We start from the raw sequence: 20,913 nt of genomic DNA, 5'->3' as shown, positions 1-20,913 counted from the left end.
GAACATCGGTGCACACACTCGAGTACAACTTATACGCTCGGGTTGCTGTTTTTAAAAATCCTATGTATTGGATTGTATAAAAATCCAAGGTGAACTAGCGCCTAAAATTTTGCTCACAAGTTGAACTTGGTGCGTGTTTTCGTGAAGACTGTTTACCACAGATCCATCTCGAAAAAATCATCCGTACGTCGCTCCTGCTACGATTTCTACTGGTTAACCTGCACCGGAGCGCACCGAATTTGGAATTACGTAGACTTCTGATCCCTTCGATCCAGTCGCGCTGTTCCCTGCCTACGTCAACAGTCGTCCCAGCGCTGAGTTCGTCTGGGAAGAAGGGGTCTTAAGCCTGCACCTACAGGTAAGTATGCAGTCATTGGCCGTTCTTCTCCGCGTGATGGAGTCTGTTTTTCCAGTGATCGTTGTTCTCTTCTTGTACCCAAATTGTCTGACTCCATCAGTTTCCTCTATCAGAATGTTCGTGGTGTAAATCCGTGTCTTGTCGATTACCTGCTTGTTACATCGTGCTTTAGCTATGACATCATCGCCTTCACTGAAACAAGGCTGAACGGCACGATTCTAGTCAGATTATCAGTCCAGACTATGCAGTCTTCCGATGCGACCATTGTCCATTAAACAGCAAAAAGTCAACCGGAGGTGAAGTGTCACTTGCAGTGAAATTTGAACTCCCATCTGTGTTAATCGAAGACAACTCCTGGGAAGATTTGAAACTTCCGCATCGAACTCGGTGACCGGAAACTTTACTTGTGCGTAGTGTACGTGCCTCCCGATCGTTTCGGAGACCAGGTGTTAGCTGAATCTTTCTCGCGTTGCCTCACTAAAGTTAGCTCTTTGAGCTCTCCCGAGAATGACATACTCGTTATTGGTGATTTCAACTTGCCCGCCTGAAACGGGGATCCTAACGCAGCTGTCGAAAACTTTTCGAATATACTTAACTACACTATCGATCGCCATGTGCCAAAACGCAGCGTTGATGGTGATCTACGTTCTTCCTGGGTTACTAGAGAACTGCGGCAGAAAACTGCTAAAAAGTGCGCTCTCCAAAACTACAATAAGCAGCACGAAAGGGGAATACCGTAAACTGAACTATGCTTATAAAAATCCAGGAAACGTTGCTACCTACATATCTGAACCGGTTGCAGCGAAATTTCAAACGCCAAAGTCTTTCTGAAAGTATTACAAAACCAGCGAAAAGAATTCCGGACTTTTGTCCTACATGTACCTGGACGGCGATATTGCTAGCACTGACCTTGAAATCTGTAATCTGTTCACTAAGAAATTTTCTAGCATTTTCCCAAGCGGGTTAATTTCTGCAGACCAACTAATCAGGGCTGTGTGTAATGTCTTACACTCTTACCTCTAAGCTCTTCTCTAAATGGTATTCTCGCCGACAATGCAGCCATTTTAAAAGCAATAGCCAAACTCAAACACTCTAATTCTAAGGGCCCGGATGGAATACTAGCTATTTTTCTGAAACGGTTTCTGCTCATCTGCTAACACCTATCAGACTTATCTTTCAAGCATCGCTGGACAGCACAATCTTGCCCGCCTTGTGGAAAGAAGCATATCACGGTATCGATTTTTAAAAGGCCGCCAAATGTAAACAAATCGAGTTATCAGCTGGGTACAAAAATACGTTCGAGGACCTAGATTTTGAACCTAATCACTTATCTGATGATGATTTGTGTTCTAGTTATTGATTCATGTAAATTTTAAATTCTTACCTATAGTCTAGTTATCATTGGGATCTAAATTTGATCCGTTGATTTTTATACACAATACACACAATTCCGCAGGCTGCAATTTACAAATATCTACTTGCAGTTTTCACGTCGTTACCGCATATGCATACCTAGTTTCCCACCCGTACAACAATACGGATTTGAATTCGAGTTGAAGATTCGGATTTTTGTTCGTAGAGATATCTGGCGCGACTTCAGATGTTTCGGAGACTCGCAAACGTAAATCGAGCTTTTCTGATCCGGGTATTTCTTGGAATCCATTATCAGGCGTTTTCTGGCTCCAAGATACAACTTGATACAGCCGTATGAGCTGAGCTCACTATATTCTATGGAGTGCTCGAGTATAGTTGAATCAGAGGTTATATTAGAAAAATAAGCAGAAGTTTAATTGCATACAGTTTACAAAATAATAATGGTGTGGCATTGTATTCGGGAATTTTTTCAACAAAGGGAAAATAATATAAAAGCAAATTTCAATCTTAAGTCAATGTTCTGCCTCCCAATACGATTGCATATTTTATAAACCCTTCACAGTCTAGCATTTTCCTCAATTGATGGTGTTTTTATTGACCGGAACCGGATTCGGAACACACATCGAATAGGTGCCAATGGAACAATTCACGGTTCCAGTCAAAAGCGTCGTCAGTCATTAGGATTGTTTGTTATTGATTTAGGAGACCACAGAATTGGTTCTACTACTTGGCGTGTTGATTCATCACCGAAAGGACCTTCCGTAAGGATGGTGACGAACCGGCCGGCAAAGCGCCCGATGCCGGTTCGCTAAGCGTGAGAACTCGATAAATGTTTTCATGGTCACTCGGGGGAGGGGGTGGTCCGGCCAGAACAAATCTCGTCAACCCGAGACTCGATTAATAATCCAGGCGGCAATCAAACTGTCGATAATGAAAGATAAATAAGTGATGGACCGATTTTTTTGAATATCTCTTCGAGGTTACTCTGGTTAGGATTTGGTTTTTTGTTCTTTAGATATGTGAAAACGTGTATGTTCATGTAAAACCCAGGGTGGGTTGTCCTACAAGGCTTTCGGCAATTTACACAAAAATCGTTACAAATTACATTTTTCACACCACTGGTGGTTGCGTGATGGGAACGTTTCGATATAGCTCCCAAATAGCGTCCGGATCGATGCTCTCGGAGGCGAGAAACTTTTTGACCAAGGCCAGTGTCATAGTTTGCGTTACGGTTTTGAAGACCATTTGTTGACTGAAAATAGTTGAAAAATTGTTTAGGGTTCGATAGACAGTTCATAGACCTACCTTTGTTGACCATGGTCAGTTTGAGTTGACGGACTTTTTGCTGGACTTGGAACGGGTCGTTCAACTGTGGTAAACTTGAGAAATTGGGTTTCTTTTAGAAAGCTGGATATAGGCTCGAATTGAGTAGCTACCAGCGTTAGGGGAGCATTTTCAGATTTTTCTGCCAAATATTCAATGCTGGCAATAAGAAGTGCCTTTCCTTCGCAGAAGGTCGTTCCTTTTCCAAATTCGTCGATTATCACTAGCGACTTTGAGCTGGTGTTCATCAGAATAGTGGACATTTGATACAGTTCACTCATGAAGGAGGATTTTTCATTTAAGATTGATTCTGGAAAGTCCAGCCGAGTGTAGATGCAGTCCAGAATTCCGATGTGAGCCGATTCTGCCGGAACAAATGATCCGATGTGAGCCAAGTAACAGATAATGGCTACCTCTTTGAGGTAGACGGTCTTCCCAGTAGTTTCCGGAGAGCTGTAAATCTTCAATAGGCAATCAAACGCACTTCCCATTTCGGTGTCATTTGGATGATATGTTTTCAAACGTTCTAACAGTGGATGTCTACCTTTTCTAATATGCAGAACCTTATCACTACTCAAAGTTGGCCTCCGGTAAACTTGGCTTTCGGCAACAGAGGCAAACGCCATCAACACGTCTAACTTGGCAACAATTTTAAAAATGTCACCAATTTGAGGCATTATTTCATTAATAAAAACTATCAAATTTTCAAGAATTCCATTCTCACGTTCGTTGATTCCTGCCATCAAAGTACTGAACTCCACGTTCAACTCTTTGCAGAGCTCATTTTGAAAGTAAACTGTGTTTTCTGTCCGAAGCACTAGGGTCATAGCCGATCTCTCGAAAACATTAGAGTCGTGCAGATCTTCAAAGTCGTTAGCACAGAATACAAATCCGTAGCTTGGCAGAAAAGCCACTAACAAATCTTCGATATCCATTGAAATACTCTCAATGTCAAGGCGAGAAGTTTCCAAAAGTTTTGAACCGACGTCATCGAAGTTGATTCTCAGTTGATCCAACTCTTGATCGAGTCCATCCTTAAAGGAAATTTTACCAGAAATTTCAACCCGTTCTAAATCAATCACTTTGTCCAATGTATACAGCAATCGTTTAAGAGGGCCATCAGACTCCGCTACATATCCGGCAAGATCACCAATTGGAGTTCCTTGAAGTGAGCTATTTTGTGCACCCAAACAGAGCTTACACAACAAATAAGCATAGTAAATATTTTTTTTAAAAGACTTCCAAACACTAATGTCCGAATTTTTCCGACAGATTTTCCTATACTGACACCATACTTGTGTGACATTTCTCAGATATTTTCGCATTTCCTCGACTGTAGTTTTGTTGAGAGGATCGCTCAGCCACTGAACGGTTTCCAGACGTCGGTTGAGCTCTTCCAAATCTCGACTCGGTTGCTGCATGATATTAACCAACTTACGTTTGCCCAAGTGCGAACAACATCGATTGTACAAATTAAACAGTGAACGCGAGTTCGATTCCATGTTAAACTTAAATCCGGAAGGATGCAGTTGCGAATCAAATAATTGCAATGCCTCGTACGTAAACTTATCCACGATCAGCAGCGATTCCGGTGCAACAATGTTAATCTTCGTTATCAACGTTCCTGCTTGTTCCGGTAAAATCAACCCCAACAGTGTTAGCATACATCCAATCGAATGAACCAAAAGTTCTTGGGAGAACGGAATCACACTCTCCAGGAAAAATTTTCTCTCAGCGGTCGAAGCTTCTGCTGGAAGCCCTGGCAAATTCAGCGACATGACCTTAGCCACACTCGTTTGCAACGCCTTAGGGCCAAAATCACATACCCGTGCCTTTTCCCAGCTTTCCAATTTACCGGATCCAATCCGTTGCAGCGGAGTATCACCTGAAAGACCAAGTAGTTCCGAAGCTTCACTGGTAAATTTACTGGAACCGGAAACAAGCGTGAAAAGTGGGTTGCATTGTCGAATCAGGTTCCGGGCTTGGGCGTACTGGGGTTCGGCGTCAGGAGCTTGCTGAACCGCGTAAAGTTCTGCTTGATCCAAGTCGTAGTAGCAACCGGAAAACTCTCCGGAGCTCCAACAGATTGACAGGATGGTGCCGGTTGGATCAGGATTGTTGTCGTGCTGCTGCGGGCTAGCCATCTATTGGCTCAACAACGAGCTTAAAAAAGTATTACAAAAATGAAATGTTAAGCATTCGTAAGGGCAGGTTGGTTATGTTCACAATTTCAAGCAAATTTAGAGGACAGCTTGAAATTGAAAGGCGAATTGAAAGAACAGAATGAATAAGTCGATAAAAATTTCAAGCGAGTTGCGAGGAGAGCCTGAACAAATCGATAAAAATTTTAGGCGAGATGAAAGGACAGCCTGAACAACGCAATAAAAAAATCAAGTTGACGAGTTGAGAGGACAGCCTGAAACTGAAAGGCCTGAACAAATCAATAAAAATTTCAAGCTAGTTGAGAGGACAACTTGAATTTGGAAGAAGAGTTGAGAGGACAACCTGACTAAATCGATAAAAATTTCAAGCGAGTTGAGAGGACAGCTTGAAATTGATAAGCGAGTTGAGAGGACAGCCTTAACAAATCGATACAAATTTGAAGCGAGTTGCGAAGACAGCTTGAATTTAAAAGACGAGTTTAGAAATCAGCCTGAACAAATCGATATAAATTTCGAGGGAGTTTAAAGGCACCTTGAATTTAAAAGGCGAGTTGAAAGGACAGCCTGAATAAATAAATGAAAATTTCAAACGAATTGAGAGGACAGCCTGAACAAAACCATAAAAAATTCAAGCGAGTTTAGAGGACACGATGAATTTGAAAAGCAAGTTGAGAGGACAGCCTGAAGAAAGCAATAAAAATTTCAAGTGAGTTGAGAGGACAGCTTGGAATTGAAAGGCGAGTTGAGAGGACAGCCTCTAAAAATCAATTAAAATTTCAAGTGAGTTGAAAAGACAGCTTGAAACTGAAAGGCGAGTTGAGAGGACAGCCAGAACAAATCGATAAAAATTTCAAGCGAGTTTAGAGGACACCTTGAATTTGAAAGGTGAATTGAGGGAACAGCCTGAACAAATCAATGAAAATTTTAAGTGAGTTGAGATGACAGCCTGAAATTGAAAGGCGAGTTGAGAGGACAGCATGAACAAATCAGTAAAAATTTTAAGCGAGTTTAGAGGATACCTTGAATTTGAAAGACGAGTTGAAAGGAGAGCCTGTCTGAATCGATTAAGATTTTAAGCGAGTTAAGAGGACAGCCTGAACAAATCAATGAAACTTCAAGCGAATTGAGAAGACACCTTGAATTTGAAAGGCTTGTTAAGAGGACAGCCTGAACAAATCAATAAAAATTTCAAGGGAGTTAAGAGGACTGCCTGAAATTTAAAGGCAAGTTGAGAGGACAGCCTGAATAAATCAATAGAAATTTCAAGCGAGTTGAGAGGACAGTCTGAAATTGAAAAGTGAGTTGAGAGGGCAGCCTAAACAAATCGATACAATTTTGAAACGAGTTTAATTTGCAAGACGAGTTGAATGGACAGCCTGAACTTTCCAGCCTGAATTTAAAGCGAGTTTAAAGACACCTTGAAAATAAAAGGCGAGTTGAGAAGATAACCTGAACAAATCAATGAAAAATTTCAAGCGAGTTTAGAGGACAGCTTGAATTTGAAAGACAAGTTAAGAGGACAGCCTGACTAAATCGATTAAAATTTCAAGCGAGCTGAGAGGACAGCCTGAACAAATCAATAAAAATATCAAGCAAGTGAAGAGTACAGTTTGAAACTGAAAGGCGAGTTGAGAGGGCAGCATACGTGGAGCATTTTTGAATTGAAATAACAAGAATGTAACGGCTTTAAACTAGAGATATGAATAAGATTGGCAATGAAATTGAATAGCAAAAAGCGTGAATTTATTTAATGGACAGCACGAAATTGATAGACGAAGTTGAAATGTCTCTTAAAAAAACTGGAGTCAAGCTAACTGTTTGGTTGAATAAAGTATGATTGAAAATATTTCGACAAATGATTTTTGTTTATACTGAAAAATATTTAAATTTTTCTCTCGTATTCTTGATAAAAAAAACTGTAATACACATCTCTTACACATATCTATTATTTTCCTGGAAATCATAAACAAATATTGAGAAGTGGTCAATATATTTAAATTCAATTTACACCTTACTTCCACCATTTTAGACAGTATGGAGTTTGGTTGTAAACAAGAATTGTGCAAAAAATCATGGATGAGTTTTGAATGAAAAACCAAGTTTTTTAGATCCCAGGGTTTGAGACAAGGCCGTGCGAACGGGGGGGGTTTTAGGGGTTAAACCCCCCCCATGAAGATTTTTTCCAAGTAAAATTTCCACCGTAGTAATGGAAGATTACTTGATCTTAAAATGTATTTGAAAATAAGTGTTAAGAAGCAAGTCAGAAATTTTTTCCGCCTCCGGCGGAATTAATAAATCACCTTTGGATTAAGGCATTTAAAAAGTTATCAGTTATGTTTGATTTCACTTAACACTGATACATTTTTAAACTCCTTATCATTTCATTTTTTTTCATTTTCGAAAAATTTACAGAATTTTATAGCACAGCTTTTTTTAATTTTATTATTAACTTGTCGAATTTTATAGTCTAAATGTTTTGATTTTTAGAAATATTTTTAACAAATTTGTCTTTGTTTTTTTAATTCTGAATTTTCGTTTTCTTGAAACATAAGCCATTAACTCCAAATTTTTCATAAGAAAACATAGTTTCTACTTTCTGTTATTTCTAGGAGCCAATATTTCAATCGAAAGTGACAAAATTCTCAGAGCTTGTAATTTGAAGCTTGAAAACCTGGGATTGAAAATTTAAAAACTTTTTATTAATATTTTTTATATGAAATATTGTTTTTTGGATCGAAGTAGCAACTTTAAAACTAATTAAAAATACGCAGTGTTGAAAAACTTGGATTTGTGCTTACAATATGAATAACAAAACTATGAACTCCTTATTTTGCATTTTTATCAGTTTAATTAACCTCAATTAACTTTTTCAGCCGTTTATTTTGATAACTGAAGTATTAAACGTTATAAAAGGTTTTATTTCTAGCTTCTATAACTGGTACTTTTAAAATAAATCTAAATATATTCTTCTTTTTATCAAGTTTAATTTAACCATCAAACATTGAATAAATTCTGTTCAAAATAAATAACATTTCAAATCGCGATTAAATATTTTTTGTTCAAATTAAAAAAAAAATACAGCGGAATTTTTGATTAAATTTTCAGTTGAAGATGAGGAAAAGAATTTTAAGTTAAGATGAATAAAAACTAAGAAATATTATCATTTTCCAACAGCTAATAATGGTAAGTTTTGCACCAGATTGGACATTTATTTAAGAAATCTGATTTGTTTTTACCTCTGTATTTTTTAAATGTTTATTTTAAATTTGCTAAGACATTTTTTTGAAACAAATTTCTTTCTTCTTTCGTGACTCATCGAAAGTTTGAAACTTTCATTGTAATAGGTTTCGAAAATTTTGTTTTTTTCATCAGTCCTTTTTTTTAGTTTGTGTGTTAATAATAAGTGAGAAACGGTGAAGAAATCTCTTTCCTTTTTCATTGTTTATTTTTGGTATTGTTATTATTTTTATATAAATTTGAATTTCGAAAACCCCCCCCATGGACGGGTCCTTCGCACGGGCCTGGTTTGAGAAATTCAAAAATCACTTCAAATCAACTCAGTTTATTAAATTGTCAGTGTTTTTTGAATTCTCCTAACTGGACTCATCAAAATTAATCACAGTTTGTTAAGAATGTAATACTTTTTTTTTTTTGGTAATTTTCCTTTGATCTGAACCTGAAACTAATTATAAGGCAATAAGAAACTTGGATTATTCTAAATTCAAAACCATTAATTAATTTTAAAATTGCGTCATTTGAAGGTTGGTCATATCGTCAACTGCAGCATTCATATTCATTGTCAAGATCGTGACAAGTCTAGCTAGATCTTCCACATCGTTGAGTATAGCCGATAGCGACCTGGTGATAAAACATTCTCATGCCAGTCGCGCTCAATGATCTGGAGCGGACATGTAAATTCAATTAGTTTCGCGTAACTTGAACCTGACCAGGCGAGGCGCTGAGGAACGGCAGATTCGAAGGGAGATTAGAAAAAAAAAAGAATAATGAATGTTCTCAAACTCTGAAGATAGCAATCTGGCTTAACGCGCTGATCTTACAAAAGTTTTTCCTCATCAGAGGAAGTTTAGTATTATGCCTATGTTAGCAGAGGCGTTACATTCATCAAAACAAATTTAGCTCCTAAGCAATGCGCAATAATTCTCCTGGCCAGCTGGAAGTTGAAAAAAACGAGTCAACTTTAGATTGTTTCTCTCGTCTAGAAAAACGTAAAGGGTGACTTCTTGTTTGTTTCCAAAATAAACGACAAACTTCCCCGCGGAGTTCAAGGCTAGCAGAGATTGGATAGCCAAGTGCGTAAATTCCATTCAGCTGTCTAAGATCTTTCGGAACAAGCTCTGTTTCTTCTGATTTCAGGCTGACTTCAGACTGAGACAATTTTGTGAAAAAAAAATGTTATTTCGATATAACTCAAAAATACTCTGGTGTTGTTATAATTATTGGCTTTACGAATATAAATTGTTGAGTGATCATTTCCGATAAAAAAAGTCATAAACTTCTCAAAGCTGGCAGAAGTTTCGGAATGTAAACACCATATGGGAGTTCGTTTATGGCTGTAAAATCAAGCCATTTCGTATGTGTTTATTCGTCAGCAATACCATTAATGCAGTCGGTTTGTGGTGTGATTTTGGCCATCAATTTTGCTCCAGATGCGATTGAGTTGATTTTCAAAAGAAAAGTAAATATTGGAAATGTTTCTGGGGTTATGAAGGGATGAATAACTTTAAAATGTTGAAATCCAATCGAAAAATTTTAAAATACATCGTTGATGGAGGTCACTGAAACATTAAAAGTTGACGATTATTTTCAAAATTTAAAATTGTTAAATTCATAAAAATCCAAATTTAACTTGCGGTTTTTGTAAATGTTTTTGTACATATTTGACGTCATTTAAGTGTTTGTCATTTTTGTAATTTTTGTAACTTATAACATTTTTGTCATTTTTGTGATTTTTGTGATTTTTGTCATTTTTGTGATATTTGTTAATTTGGTTAATTTTGTCAATTTTGTCTTTATTGTCAATTTTGAAAATTTTGTCAATTTTGTCAATTTGTCAATTTTGTCAGTTTGTCAATTTATCAATTTTGTCAATATTGTTATTTTTTTCAATTTAGTCATGTTTTGTCATTTTTGTCAATTTTATCAAATTTGTCAAATTTGTCAATTTTGTCATTTTTGTCATTTTTGTTATTTTTGTCATTTTTGTCATTTTTGTCATTTTTGTCATTTTTGTCATTTTTGTCATTTTTGTCATTTTTGTCATTTTTGTCATTTTTGTCATTTTTGTCATTTTTGTCATTTTTGTCATTTTTGTCATTTTTGTCATTTTTGTCATTTTTGTCATTTTTGTCATTTTTGTCATTTTTGTCATTTTTGTCATTTTTGTCATTTTTGTCATTTTTGTCATTTTTGTCATTTTTGTCATTTTTGTCATTTTTGTCATTTTTGTCATTTTTGTCATTTTTATCATTTTTGTCATTTTTGTCATTTTTGTCATTTTTGTCATTTTTGTCATTTTTGTCATTTTTGTCATTTTTGTCATTTTTGTCATTTTTTTCATTTTTGTCATTTTTGTCATTTTTTTCATTTTTGTCATTTTTGTCATTTTTGTCATTTTTGTCATTGTTGTTATTTTTTAATTTTTGTTTTTTTCGTTTTTTTTAATTTTGTCATTTTTGTCACTTTTGTCATTTGTGTCATTGTTGTTATTTTTTAATTTTTTTTTCGGTATTTTTTTAAATTTTGGCCATTTTGATCATTTTTGAGTTTTTTTTTGTCATTTTTGTCAATTTTGTCATTATTTTCATTTTTGTCATTTTCGTAGTTTTTTACATTTTCGTTTTTTTTTTGTTTTCAGTTTCGTTATTTTGTCATTTCTTTCGATTTCTTTTTTATTTTGATCATTCCGGCCTTTTAAAAATATGTTTATTTTTATCTGAATTTTTCTACAAAAATTGGTGTGTATTCGTTGATAATTGTTTTTTTTATAATAAAAATCGACCAGAGTTTTTTGTGAAGTTCGTATAAATTTTACTCATCTAGACGTCACCAGACTTTGTCAGCACTCTTGACATTTATTTGGAAGTTCATTGATGTTGACACATCAGCCATTCGTCTGAATTGGAGCTAGATGCCTTACTCATTATTGTTAAGATATTATCAGCACGTATTGTTATGACGTACTGAGGGGAAGAACTATCTTGTCATTTTCCTCCTACGACATTTAAGGATGACACTACCCATCTCAGAACTTGGTCAATCATGGAAAAAAATTCACGAGAGCTACAGTATTAGGAGCCTTTAGTGGTGATGCGTACATGAATTTATAATAATCATCGAGCATTTTCTCTCCATTTAGCTATTTGTTTATTAGGTACTCACCAGTTTGAAGAGAAATTAGCTTCACCATTTACAAGCAACCGAAAGGTGACAAAACGACAGCTCGCATGGTTATATGGTCGAAAGTAAATATTCAAATTGAACTTGTTTAACTATACTCTTCGTTAGAGCCGCTTCTCCCAATGTAGGTAATCACTAATCAAACACTACAAAAGTTCGGCACGCACAAAAGCAAAGGAAAAAACCTCTAACGGCAATAATGTCCGAAGCTACCAAATGAATATGGAACATTCAAAAACATTTCTTGTCAACAAAAACATGTGTCAATTCGGCACCGACAATGGAGCTAACGTCAGTTGGAGAGACGCTTTTGGGCAACGTTAGGCTGTGGTATGGCGCAGTAGGCTACTATGGATATGCTAATCGAGTTGGCGTCCATAGTTGTGGTCGATCAACGACGCCACCCGCAGTTAAGTTGGACTCTTTTTTCCGATTACAGAAGTGTGCCGGAGTAATTGTTTTGTATTTCGACTAGAGTTGAATTACGTTTCCGTTGCACTTTGTTGAAAAAGTTGACTAGAACCCCATGAAGCATCCCTATATAAATTACCAAGTTGAACCATAAATCTACTCCAAGAAATCATTACTCATTATTTCATAGGAGCTTTCATAATGCGTCATCTCGCGCTAACGGTCGTCGATGTACTAATGAAATAGTTGATAGTGGGCCAGTTCACTACCAAATGAACTCACTCAACTGGCAAGTAGTATGCCGAATGAATACGACGCCAAGTAATGAATATATCGTGTTAGTGGTTATGGGCGCTGGTCGATGTGGAGCTTAGTGGAAAGTGAGATCGAATGTTGTTTACTAATGAGTTATTCATCATGAGAACACCATTATATAGGCGTAACTTTTGATGTTCAAAATCCAGTTCACCTGTGTTGGGGACAAAATAGCTAGGGTTAGCAGCGAAACGTAGTGTAGTTTTATACAAAAAAATTTCAATTTCGATGAATTCTAGAAATCTTTTATTTTGACTTATAGAATTTTTTTAAGGACGGGCCCTGAAAGCGTTGCGCACAAGGATATATGTATGTATTTTTTTATTTTTTTTAAGATCATGGCCACCAAAAATGCAAAAAAAGTGGTGTAAACCAGGGGGATGGCATCCCTATCCTTTGCAATTGACAACCATCAAAATTACGGGCCCACCTGGGGGAGGAAGTCTGAATTAAAAAAAAAATCTTTCAAACGTCAAATTTCTCTCATCAATCTACCGCCCAGTGCGAAGGTTCAAAATTTTACTTTCTTTTTAAGTGAATTTCAATAAAAAAATTTTTGATGCTAAAAAGCACTTGTTTTGCATAATACAATGATTTAATTAGGATTTGTTTTGCTCTGGCAATCTTGCATAAACAGGCGTATTGAGTCGCTCAAATTTCGTTAAAATTTTTGAAGCTGATAAATAAAAATTGTTCGATTAATGGTTGTTCTAAAAATAGCTTAAATAACAGATTTAGATTTTGGGTAGATCCCATAGACCGAACAACATTTTTATATAGTTAACATTTATATTTACGAGAGAGTTGACAGACTGATATTGATTATTCTAGCTGTTGATTTCGATTTCGATGTGTACATTTGAATCTGCAGCAAATAACTCAGAAAAAATAAATTCAGCACCTAAACAACTGAGTTACATGACTCGCTACACGAAACTGATCATCTGAAATTTAAATTTTAACGATTACAAATCTTTTCAACAATTGCTGGCTTTTTGCCGAACAGTAAAAAAAACGATACAGAAAGCGATACTGCGAATTTCAATCTTCCTCCCCCAGGGGCCCACGAATTTGTGGGCCCATAACAAACCTGACATTTAGCTGTCAAGGAACCGGACTAAATGTCAAATCCTAGAGAATTATGAATGATTGCCCACTAACACATCAACCATTCTGGTTCCCCATTGGTTGAAATTTTGACTTTTTCAACTCCGTACTGCTTTGAGAGGAAAACACCACAAACGTTTCTCCTGACGGATAGAAAAAAAGCAAAAAAGATTCTTGTTCGCAAGAAGAAACAGGAAACAGGGCCCCAAGATAGGTGGATTAATAGGTTTAACATTGCGCTTAACCACAATCGACAGAACCGTGTAAACGCAGGGTCAAAAATAGTTATGAAATTTCGAACGATAGGTAAGGTATTTGAAACAAAATTACAGTTTATGGAAAATCCTATTGTTCAAATTAGTGATCAGTCGCATTCTTTGAAATAACTTGTGTAGCAATTAGTAAAACTTATGTTGAAAAGCTTTCAATATTCTGACTAAGAGTCAGTTTTTTTTTGCAATTTAGCAGTATATCCGCAAAATATTCGAATATCTGAAAGCATTTTTTAAAATGTAGTTGTAAAAATATGCTAAAAAATGACTTGTGACTACTTGTAATGAATGTTTCTTTATATAAGATAATACAAAATGTAAAAAAAAATCAGTTATGAGGAATTTAGCAAAAAGCAATTTTTTTAACTTAATAAAAAATCTAATTTAAAATACGCACAAGAGCTTAATGCATTGTAAATACTTTGGTGAGCATTTTTATATGTTTTAAAGAATTTTAAAATCAGAAGTTTTTCTAGAAAACTAATTTTTAAAATGGATTGCTATTTTTAATATGTTCTATTGATATTCCGGAATGATGAACTAATTTCGAACATGGAAAATGAATCTAATTTTAGTTTTAAATGCAAAACCAATATTCGAATCAGGATTTTGTTCCAATGATGAACCGAACTGAAAATCAAGAATAATAAATTGGATACAGTTTTCGCAATCCGGTCATTTGCAACAAATTTAGATAAAAAAATGGAGCTCACCAGATATTTTTCCACACTTATCCAAGCAGGGCAAATCCGAGCTGTTTTTATCTAGAAATCTTGAAAAATTCGGGCATTCGATTTCAAAGTTTACTAGCCAAAACCTTGGCAATATCCAAGCAAATTTAGGAATTTATCGGTTAAAATCAAGATAAAAAAACTCGCAAAGTTTTTTTCCCCTCTATTGTGTTGTGAGCCTTCTTGGTTGAATGATTCAACTGAATCAAAGCAATCGAAAGATTCCTCTTTATTCAACGATGGTAAATGAAAAGTTCAGATACCGGCAAAGTTCTTCGAAATAACAGGTTACCTCATCCGCCATATTGGTTGGCAGATTTCCAGAATGATGACGTAGTTGTTATGAAAAATAGCGAGCATAGTATTGAATTCTACAGTTTTTCCATAAAAAATATTTTTGATGGCAGTAATTTGTACGCCACTGTCCTCAAATGCATAAATTCGACTTCCCAGATTTATGAGCTTCTTAAAATAATACGATTTTGTTTGTGGTTCTGTATAAAATGCGAATTAACCTCGGAAATAGCTGAATTTTGGTGGAAATTGTAATTACTGGAAACTATTTCCAAGCATATTGAAAGCTTAAAAATGGAAAATATTACAAGAAGACACATCTAATAGTCCTAATAAATCATTTAACACGCAAATTTCGAGTTCATTAATAGTAAAATACTTAATTGATAAATCATCTTTTCTCGTAACTATTTTCTTATTCGAGTTTTGGAATGATTCCAAGCTCTTTATTCAATATATTTCATACTGAAATCAATTGTTTCAACACTAACTTTAGTTCCTTAACACTAATTACTGAACTTTTTAATGCAAATGACGAAAAACGTAGATTTCATTTTTATTCCTATGGAATGTATGAAGAATCTCATAACAACTACGTCATCATGCCCGGCGTGGGGGTACGTTCACGCATGATTGCGGTACCCTATAATTAAAATACTCTGAGATACCGGTATTTCGATAGCAACTTACTATGATAATGGTGGGTTTCAATTCAATAATATCGAACGATTCTGCATATTTCAAACTATATTTCGTAATTTTTTAGGTTTTTAGAATTTTATTTACATACCTACTATTTACTTTTGGTTAGGGGCTATTCACTAATTACGTAAGCGCCTGAGAGGAGTGGGGGGGGGGGGGGGGTGTTCACATTTGCTTACGATGTCTTACTAGGGAGCTTGGGGGAGTTTCCAAAATCTTACGTAAGAATTGTTACATTATAAATTCATCACAGCCACAGTCATTCGAAACCATATTTCTTTGGTTTTTTTTTAAATCTTAACCTATTTGTTGGTTAATTTTGATGTTATGTTCTTTATCTTTTAATGTCTATGAATTAACAAAAAAAATTGCAGGTTCTATAAAAATTCTAGAGAACAAATTCAAACCAACATGTCATTAAATAATGAACTTCTAGACAGTTTTTTCAGTGATAGACCTTCCAACTCTAAATTTTACTAACGATTTACCAAAAAATCCTAAAACTTTATCGCTTACCGCTGAATGAGTCTGAGCTTTGAGGTTAGTTGACAACGTGATTGTCGTTAAACATTTTTGCTCCAATTCTAGTTGTATATAATGATATTTTTTAAGATTTTTATAATTTTCAGGTAATAAACATAACAAATGGTACCTTGTACTTATATATGATCTCTCTTTTTTAAATCGGAATTAAGATTTTATATGATTTATTCGATTGTGGAAATTGAATAATCTTTAATTTAATCGTTTATGACATTTCATCTGTTGTTTTGTATTATATTTGTATTTGTCTAGATTGTGCTTTTCAAATACACTTTTTTTTTAAATTTTACCTAAAAAGTGCTTTACTTTTAAGCCTTTAGCCGTAATTAGTGAACGGCTCCTTACCTACTATTTATTTTTGCTTCAAACCTCCAGTAAACACATAATTCTATGTAAAGTTTCCTGGACAATTACTTAAACCGATTGATTAGTTGTTTTGATACAAATTCATATATCTTGAATTTTGGTATAAAAAAAATCTATATTTATCATTAATGTGGATTATTGGTTACAAATGAATTACTGTCAAGCTAGTGAAGTAACGTAAAAATAGTATTATTTTTTAATATCTGAATTTAAATCATGTGCAAAGTTATTCAGGCTTCGCGACCCTTAAATTTTAAATTATATTATAATAACTGAATTCCGACAATGTTAGTGATATCCAAATAGATTAAAAGTTTATCCATGGCAAATGGCACAATTGATTTTTTGAATCGATTGAAATAAAGATGAACAAATAAGAACTTCAAAGAAAAGTTCTCTTACCTAAAAAACTTTCATATTTTCTTTCCAAAAAAATTATCACAGATGACACCTTTTAACACAGATTTTTTCGAAGGTTTTTTCTGCTAAGCAGATTTTAAAGATTATCAAGCATTGCCATCTAAAACTAATCTTTTTGAGTATACCCCAAAAGAATTTTACAACACATAATCAACAAGTAGAGCGTATACAAAATCTGTGACAATTTAATAAATCTTTCAGTTACATTTAAAAAAAAATTGATACTGGATCAAAAATTTGCTTGCAGCTCTGTGGAATTAACGATATTTTAGTCTTGAAACTGATGTTTAGTTGTTTAAAGTAAGTCCATTGTTTTGCATCGAACTTACTCGTTATTATTTCAAATCTACGTTGTTTCGTGATTTGTGAAAATGTGAATCACCGCCCCCTGAGCATTCCCAACGCCCCCCAAATTTTAAAATTGATCTCGCCCCCCCCCCCCCCCTGGAAGCTCTCAACGCCCCCAAGGGGGCGGTAGGGACCACTTTGAAAACCACTTATATAGAGTTTAGAGTTCAGAGTTTAGAGAAGAACATTTTGCTAGCCATATTTTGGACTTTCAATTTGTATGGGAAGGCAGAATTTTCCATAGAAAAACCATCAGAGATTTACTGTAAGTAAAAAAAAAACTTCAACATGGGTTTTTAAATATTTTTTTTAATTATTGCACTACATTTGTAAACCACCCACTAACCTTAATTGTACCCCTGAAAAGATAATAATTAAATTTTTCTTATTTTAGCGTTTTTGAATACTTATTTTGAGGCTAATTAGCCGTAGAATGAAAATAAAAAATCGCAATCAACTGCTTTGCATAGTCAATAAGTAAGTTGATTTATATAGCCTTGGGAAAATCATTCCATGAAATAGTTGAAAGCTTTAACAAGCTTAGTCTGCGATTTTTTAAATACTTTTAAATTGATTTAGATTATGTTTTTTAAAATGGTTATAACATTTTCATGAAATACTTAGCTTCTTCTCACACAAATTTCCACACAAAATTAAAACGCATTGAACTTTTTCAGAAATCAAACGAATCGTCTTAAATTTTACACTTATGCTTGGTGACCCAAAAGGTTTCAAAAAATCATATGAGAGCAGAGAGTTATTTTTAGCAGCGATCTAATGGCACGCTGTTGTCGTGAATATTAAACAGCATCAGTTCAACTGCCTAGGTATATAAATAAGTTCTTTACAAAAAAAAGTACTACAATAATAAATAACGCTATCACATTTGTTTCTAGAAACTGCACGTACAGTCGTACACTTGCAGAAGCTATGAAAAGAATTTATCATTCCCCAAGTCATTGATCCTTTCTTACAACTGGTTTACGTTATAAGTGAAGTTAATCTCTATAGAAAAAACTATTATAAATACGTTGTCATTTGTCAGCTGATTATGCAGTTGGTTGGGGCAGCAAAAAAGAAATGCAGCACATCGCTTCCTTGTTTGGTGTCACATTGCTGATCGTTCTATGTGCACGATTTGAATCTATCCCTCTAGAGGGAACGCCATGTGGTGCCAAGTGCCCTGACGATACTCCTTTCGGTAAGTATTTGGATCGTTTGGAACGGAATTGAAGAGTGCTTTTTAAAATCCTATTGATTTTTTGTTTTAGAAACATGTCCACAGAACGAGATATTTGATTGCAGTGCATGTGGTCAGAAAACCTGCGAACGACCAGACGTGGATGACATTGTATGTAAACGGAATGTTCCGGCTTGCGTTTGCCGTGAGGGATTCTATCGAACAGAGTATGGAGAACCGTGTGTTACGAAAGAGGAGTGCGATGTCTATAATTTATTGGCATGACATCAATTAGTTATGCCTCATACCGTTCGAGTGCCATTAATCAGAAACATATTTTCATTAAAATTGATTGGCCATCTTAGGACGGATTAAATAAAGATCTTGAAAGCGTTCTTATAAAAAACCTTTGATTACCTCTTGACAATATACTTGATCCCTTTTTCTTATTTTCATCATATCTTTACGGATAAATTTTGCGGATCGCCGTCTTTTTCATTTTCTGACAGCGTGTAATTTCAAGTTTTTACGCTGCAAAAGTTAGATCGATATATGAACACGTAGATGGACAAGAAGAGTTTTCGTGAGACTTAAAAAAATTGTGATATTTTGAAAATTAAAGGAGACTTGATCCTTTATTAAAGGAGGCTTGATCCTTGAATCACGGCTTCCCAAGCTTTGGAGAAAATCATGAAAAATCTAAAGATAATACAGTAGTTTCTCGATTTTATCACTATTCGATGTTATCAATACTCGTCAAATTCACGCTCGATTTTATCACGGTATTGTTTCGATTTTATCACGATTTTTAAGAAATCATTCAGAAACCATTACCAGGTCCTTAATTTTCATTCAAAAGCATAGAGCGTCTTTGTTTATGATATTTTTTATGGTTAATGTTATAGTGTATAGGTATCCAATAATATGAAAATGCTATTGAACTGCTTATTTTATCTGTATAGTGTTTATAATCGTCATTTGGATTTTAAAAACGCTTGTAATAATCGACACAAGTATTTTAACGTCACGCTGATGTTAGTGTTGTTACTTGGGTTGATTAGTCGCTTTAAAAAAATTAACTTTTTTGGTTATGAGAATCATATAAAAATGTGGGTGAATTTAAGCGTTTTTGAAAAGAGATAAGTGTCTCTGATTTCTTTGTTGAACTTGTTTATTTTAGAGGGTGGCGTGCGTAATCCTTATTGAATAGCCTTTAGTATTGTCTGAATGGATAATTTTGGAAGAATAAAATGAAATTCTGCTAGCTTTGTCTGCAAATATGACTAAGATTTCTGTTTTCCTACATATAAAGACAAAAGATTATCTGCCCATAAAGCAAATTTCGAGAATCACACTAACGACTGTTAAATTTCCATCAAAACAAAATAATTCACTTTAATAAGATGTAGACTATCAAATGGATATACAACATGGTTTTATTTCAAGAAAAAGGCTAAAAATTTGCTTTAGAGAATAATAATTTGAACTGAAAACGATCCTTTTTGTTTAGTAATCTTTGATAATTACGCCTTATGATCGAAATTTATTGATACAAAACGTTTCCACTACTGAAAATATTACAAATTATTGATTAAAGACAGTAAAAATACTATTTTCTACTTTAATTTTTAGTTTCGCCAAATTCACGGTTTCGCCATATTCACGGTGAAATTTTTTTTGAACGTGATAAAATCGAAAAACTACTGTAGTTCTATTAACTTTTGGCCTTCTTTTCATTTCACAGTTTATGAGTGTCAGACAAAAAGAATTCTCAAAGTTTGTCTACTACTCTAGAGTCATTGCATACTTGAAGGCTCAATTATCTTAATTTTAAAAAAAGCTCTTTTTTGAGTCCTTTTTATCAGTAAATTATTGAATGAATATATGTATACCATTGGAGGATACTTCCCTAAAGTTTTTCGCCTGATAATCACGCTTCTAATCAGAGCTTGTTCTCACCTTATCACTTGAATGGGAATATCTTCGAAATTTAAAGTTGTCGAAAATACAAGCTAATATCTACGCTTCTAAATCACAAATCATCATGTTCATTACTCACTTCCATCTGTACCGTTGAGCCGTCAACACGTACGCCGGAGCATCGTATCGTTGCTGTGTACCTGCAGGAACATTTTTACATTATTTATTTTTTCCTTACCTGTTTTTCAATCAGCACTTTTCAGTGCTATAATTATTTTTATTTTCTTTTATTCATATTTTTCTCTTTTCTTTCCAGCATGGGGAAGTCTTCGGCCGGCTCAAGGGCCAGGAGAAAACGGATTGCCGAACCTAATTCAGGTCCATCGCCCAAAAAAGTTGAAATTTCCAATTCATTCGATGTCCTTCATAACATCGGTGATGAGGAAATATTCATATTTAATTCTGATAAGAGTACTAAGAAACCTTCTTCTTCTTATACTCTTAAAAACGAAAAGATTCCACCAATAACGGTCACGATTCCTGACTTCAATACCTTTCGAAAAGAAATCGTCACTTCCGTCAAGGATGTGAAGATTTCTTTTCAGATCGGTCGAAGGGGAACTGCTCGTATATTGGCGGAATCTTTTAATGATTTTCAAAAGATTTTAAA

General features: G+C 34.7%; 1 protein-coding gene across 2 annotated transcripts; it reads right to left on the bottom strand.

Annotated features, from left to right (window-relative positions):
* Window positions 1–2,183: 2,183 nt before the first annotated feature.
* Window positions 2,184–11,692, bottom strand: LOC129757219 (mutS protein homolog 5-like). 2 transcript variants are annotated; one of them, XM_055754362.1, is made up of 4 exons: window positions 11,617–11,692; window positions 3,038–5,218; window positions 2,838–2,984; window positions 2,184–2,653 (listed from the first exon to the last, which is right to left on the bottom strand). In XM_055754362.1, exons 2-3 carry the CDS (start codon window positions 5,197–5,199, stop codon window positions 2,843–2,845), a joined length of 2,304 nt encoding a protein of 767 aa, XP_055610337.1. In that variant the 5' UTR covers window positions 5,200–5,218; window positions 11,617–11,692; the 3' UTR covers window positions 2,184–2,653; window positions 2,838–2,842. The 2 variants fall into 2 exon arrangements, with proteins under 2 accessions (XP_055610337.1, XP_055610336.1); XM_055754361.1 differs by having other exon boundaries at window positions 2,184–2,984.
* Window positions 11,693–20,913: the final 9,221 nt, after the last annotated feature.

The sequence above is a fragment of the Uranotaenia lowii genome, chromosome 3, assembly GCF_029784155.1.
Source record: "Uranotaenia lowii strain MFRU-FL chromosome 3, ASM2978415v1, whole genome shotgun sequence".
In the NCBI taxonomy this organism is placed as follows: domain Eukaryota; kingdom Metazoa; phylum Arthropoda; class Insecta; order Diptera; family Culicidae; genus Uranotaenia; species Uranotaenia lowii.
The sequence above is the reverse complement of the archived record's forward strand: the minus strand, read 5'-3'. Positions and strand labels throughout refer to the sequence as shown.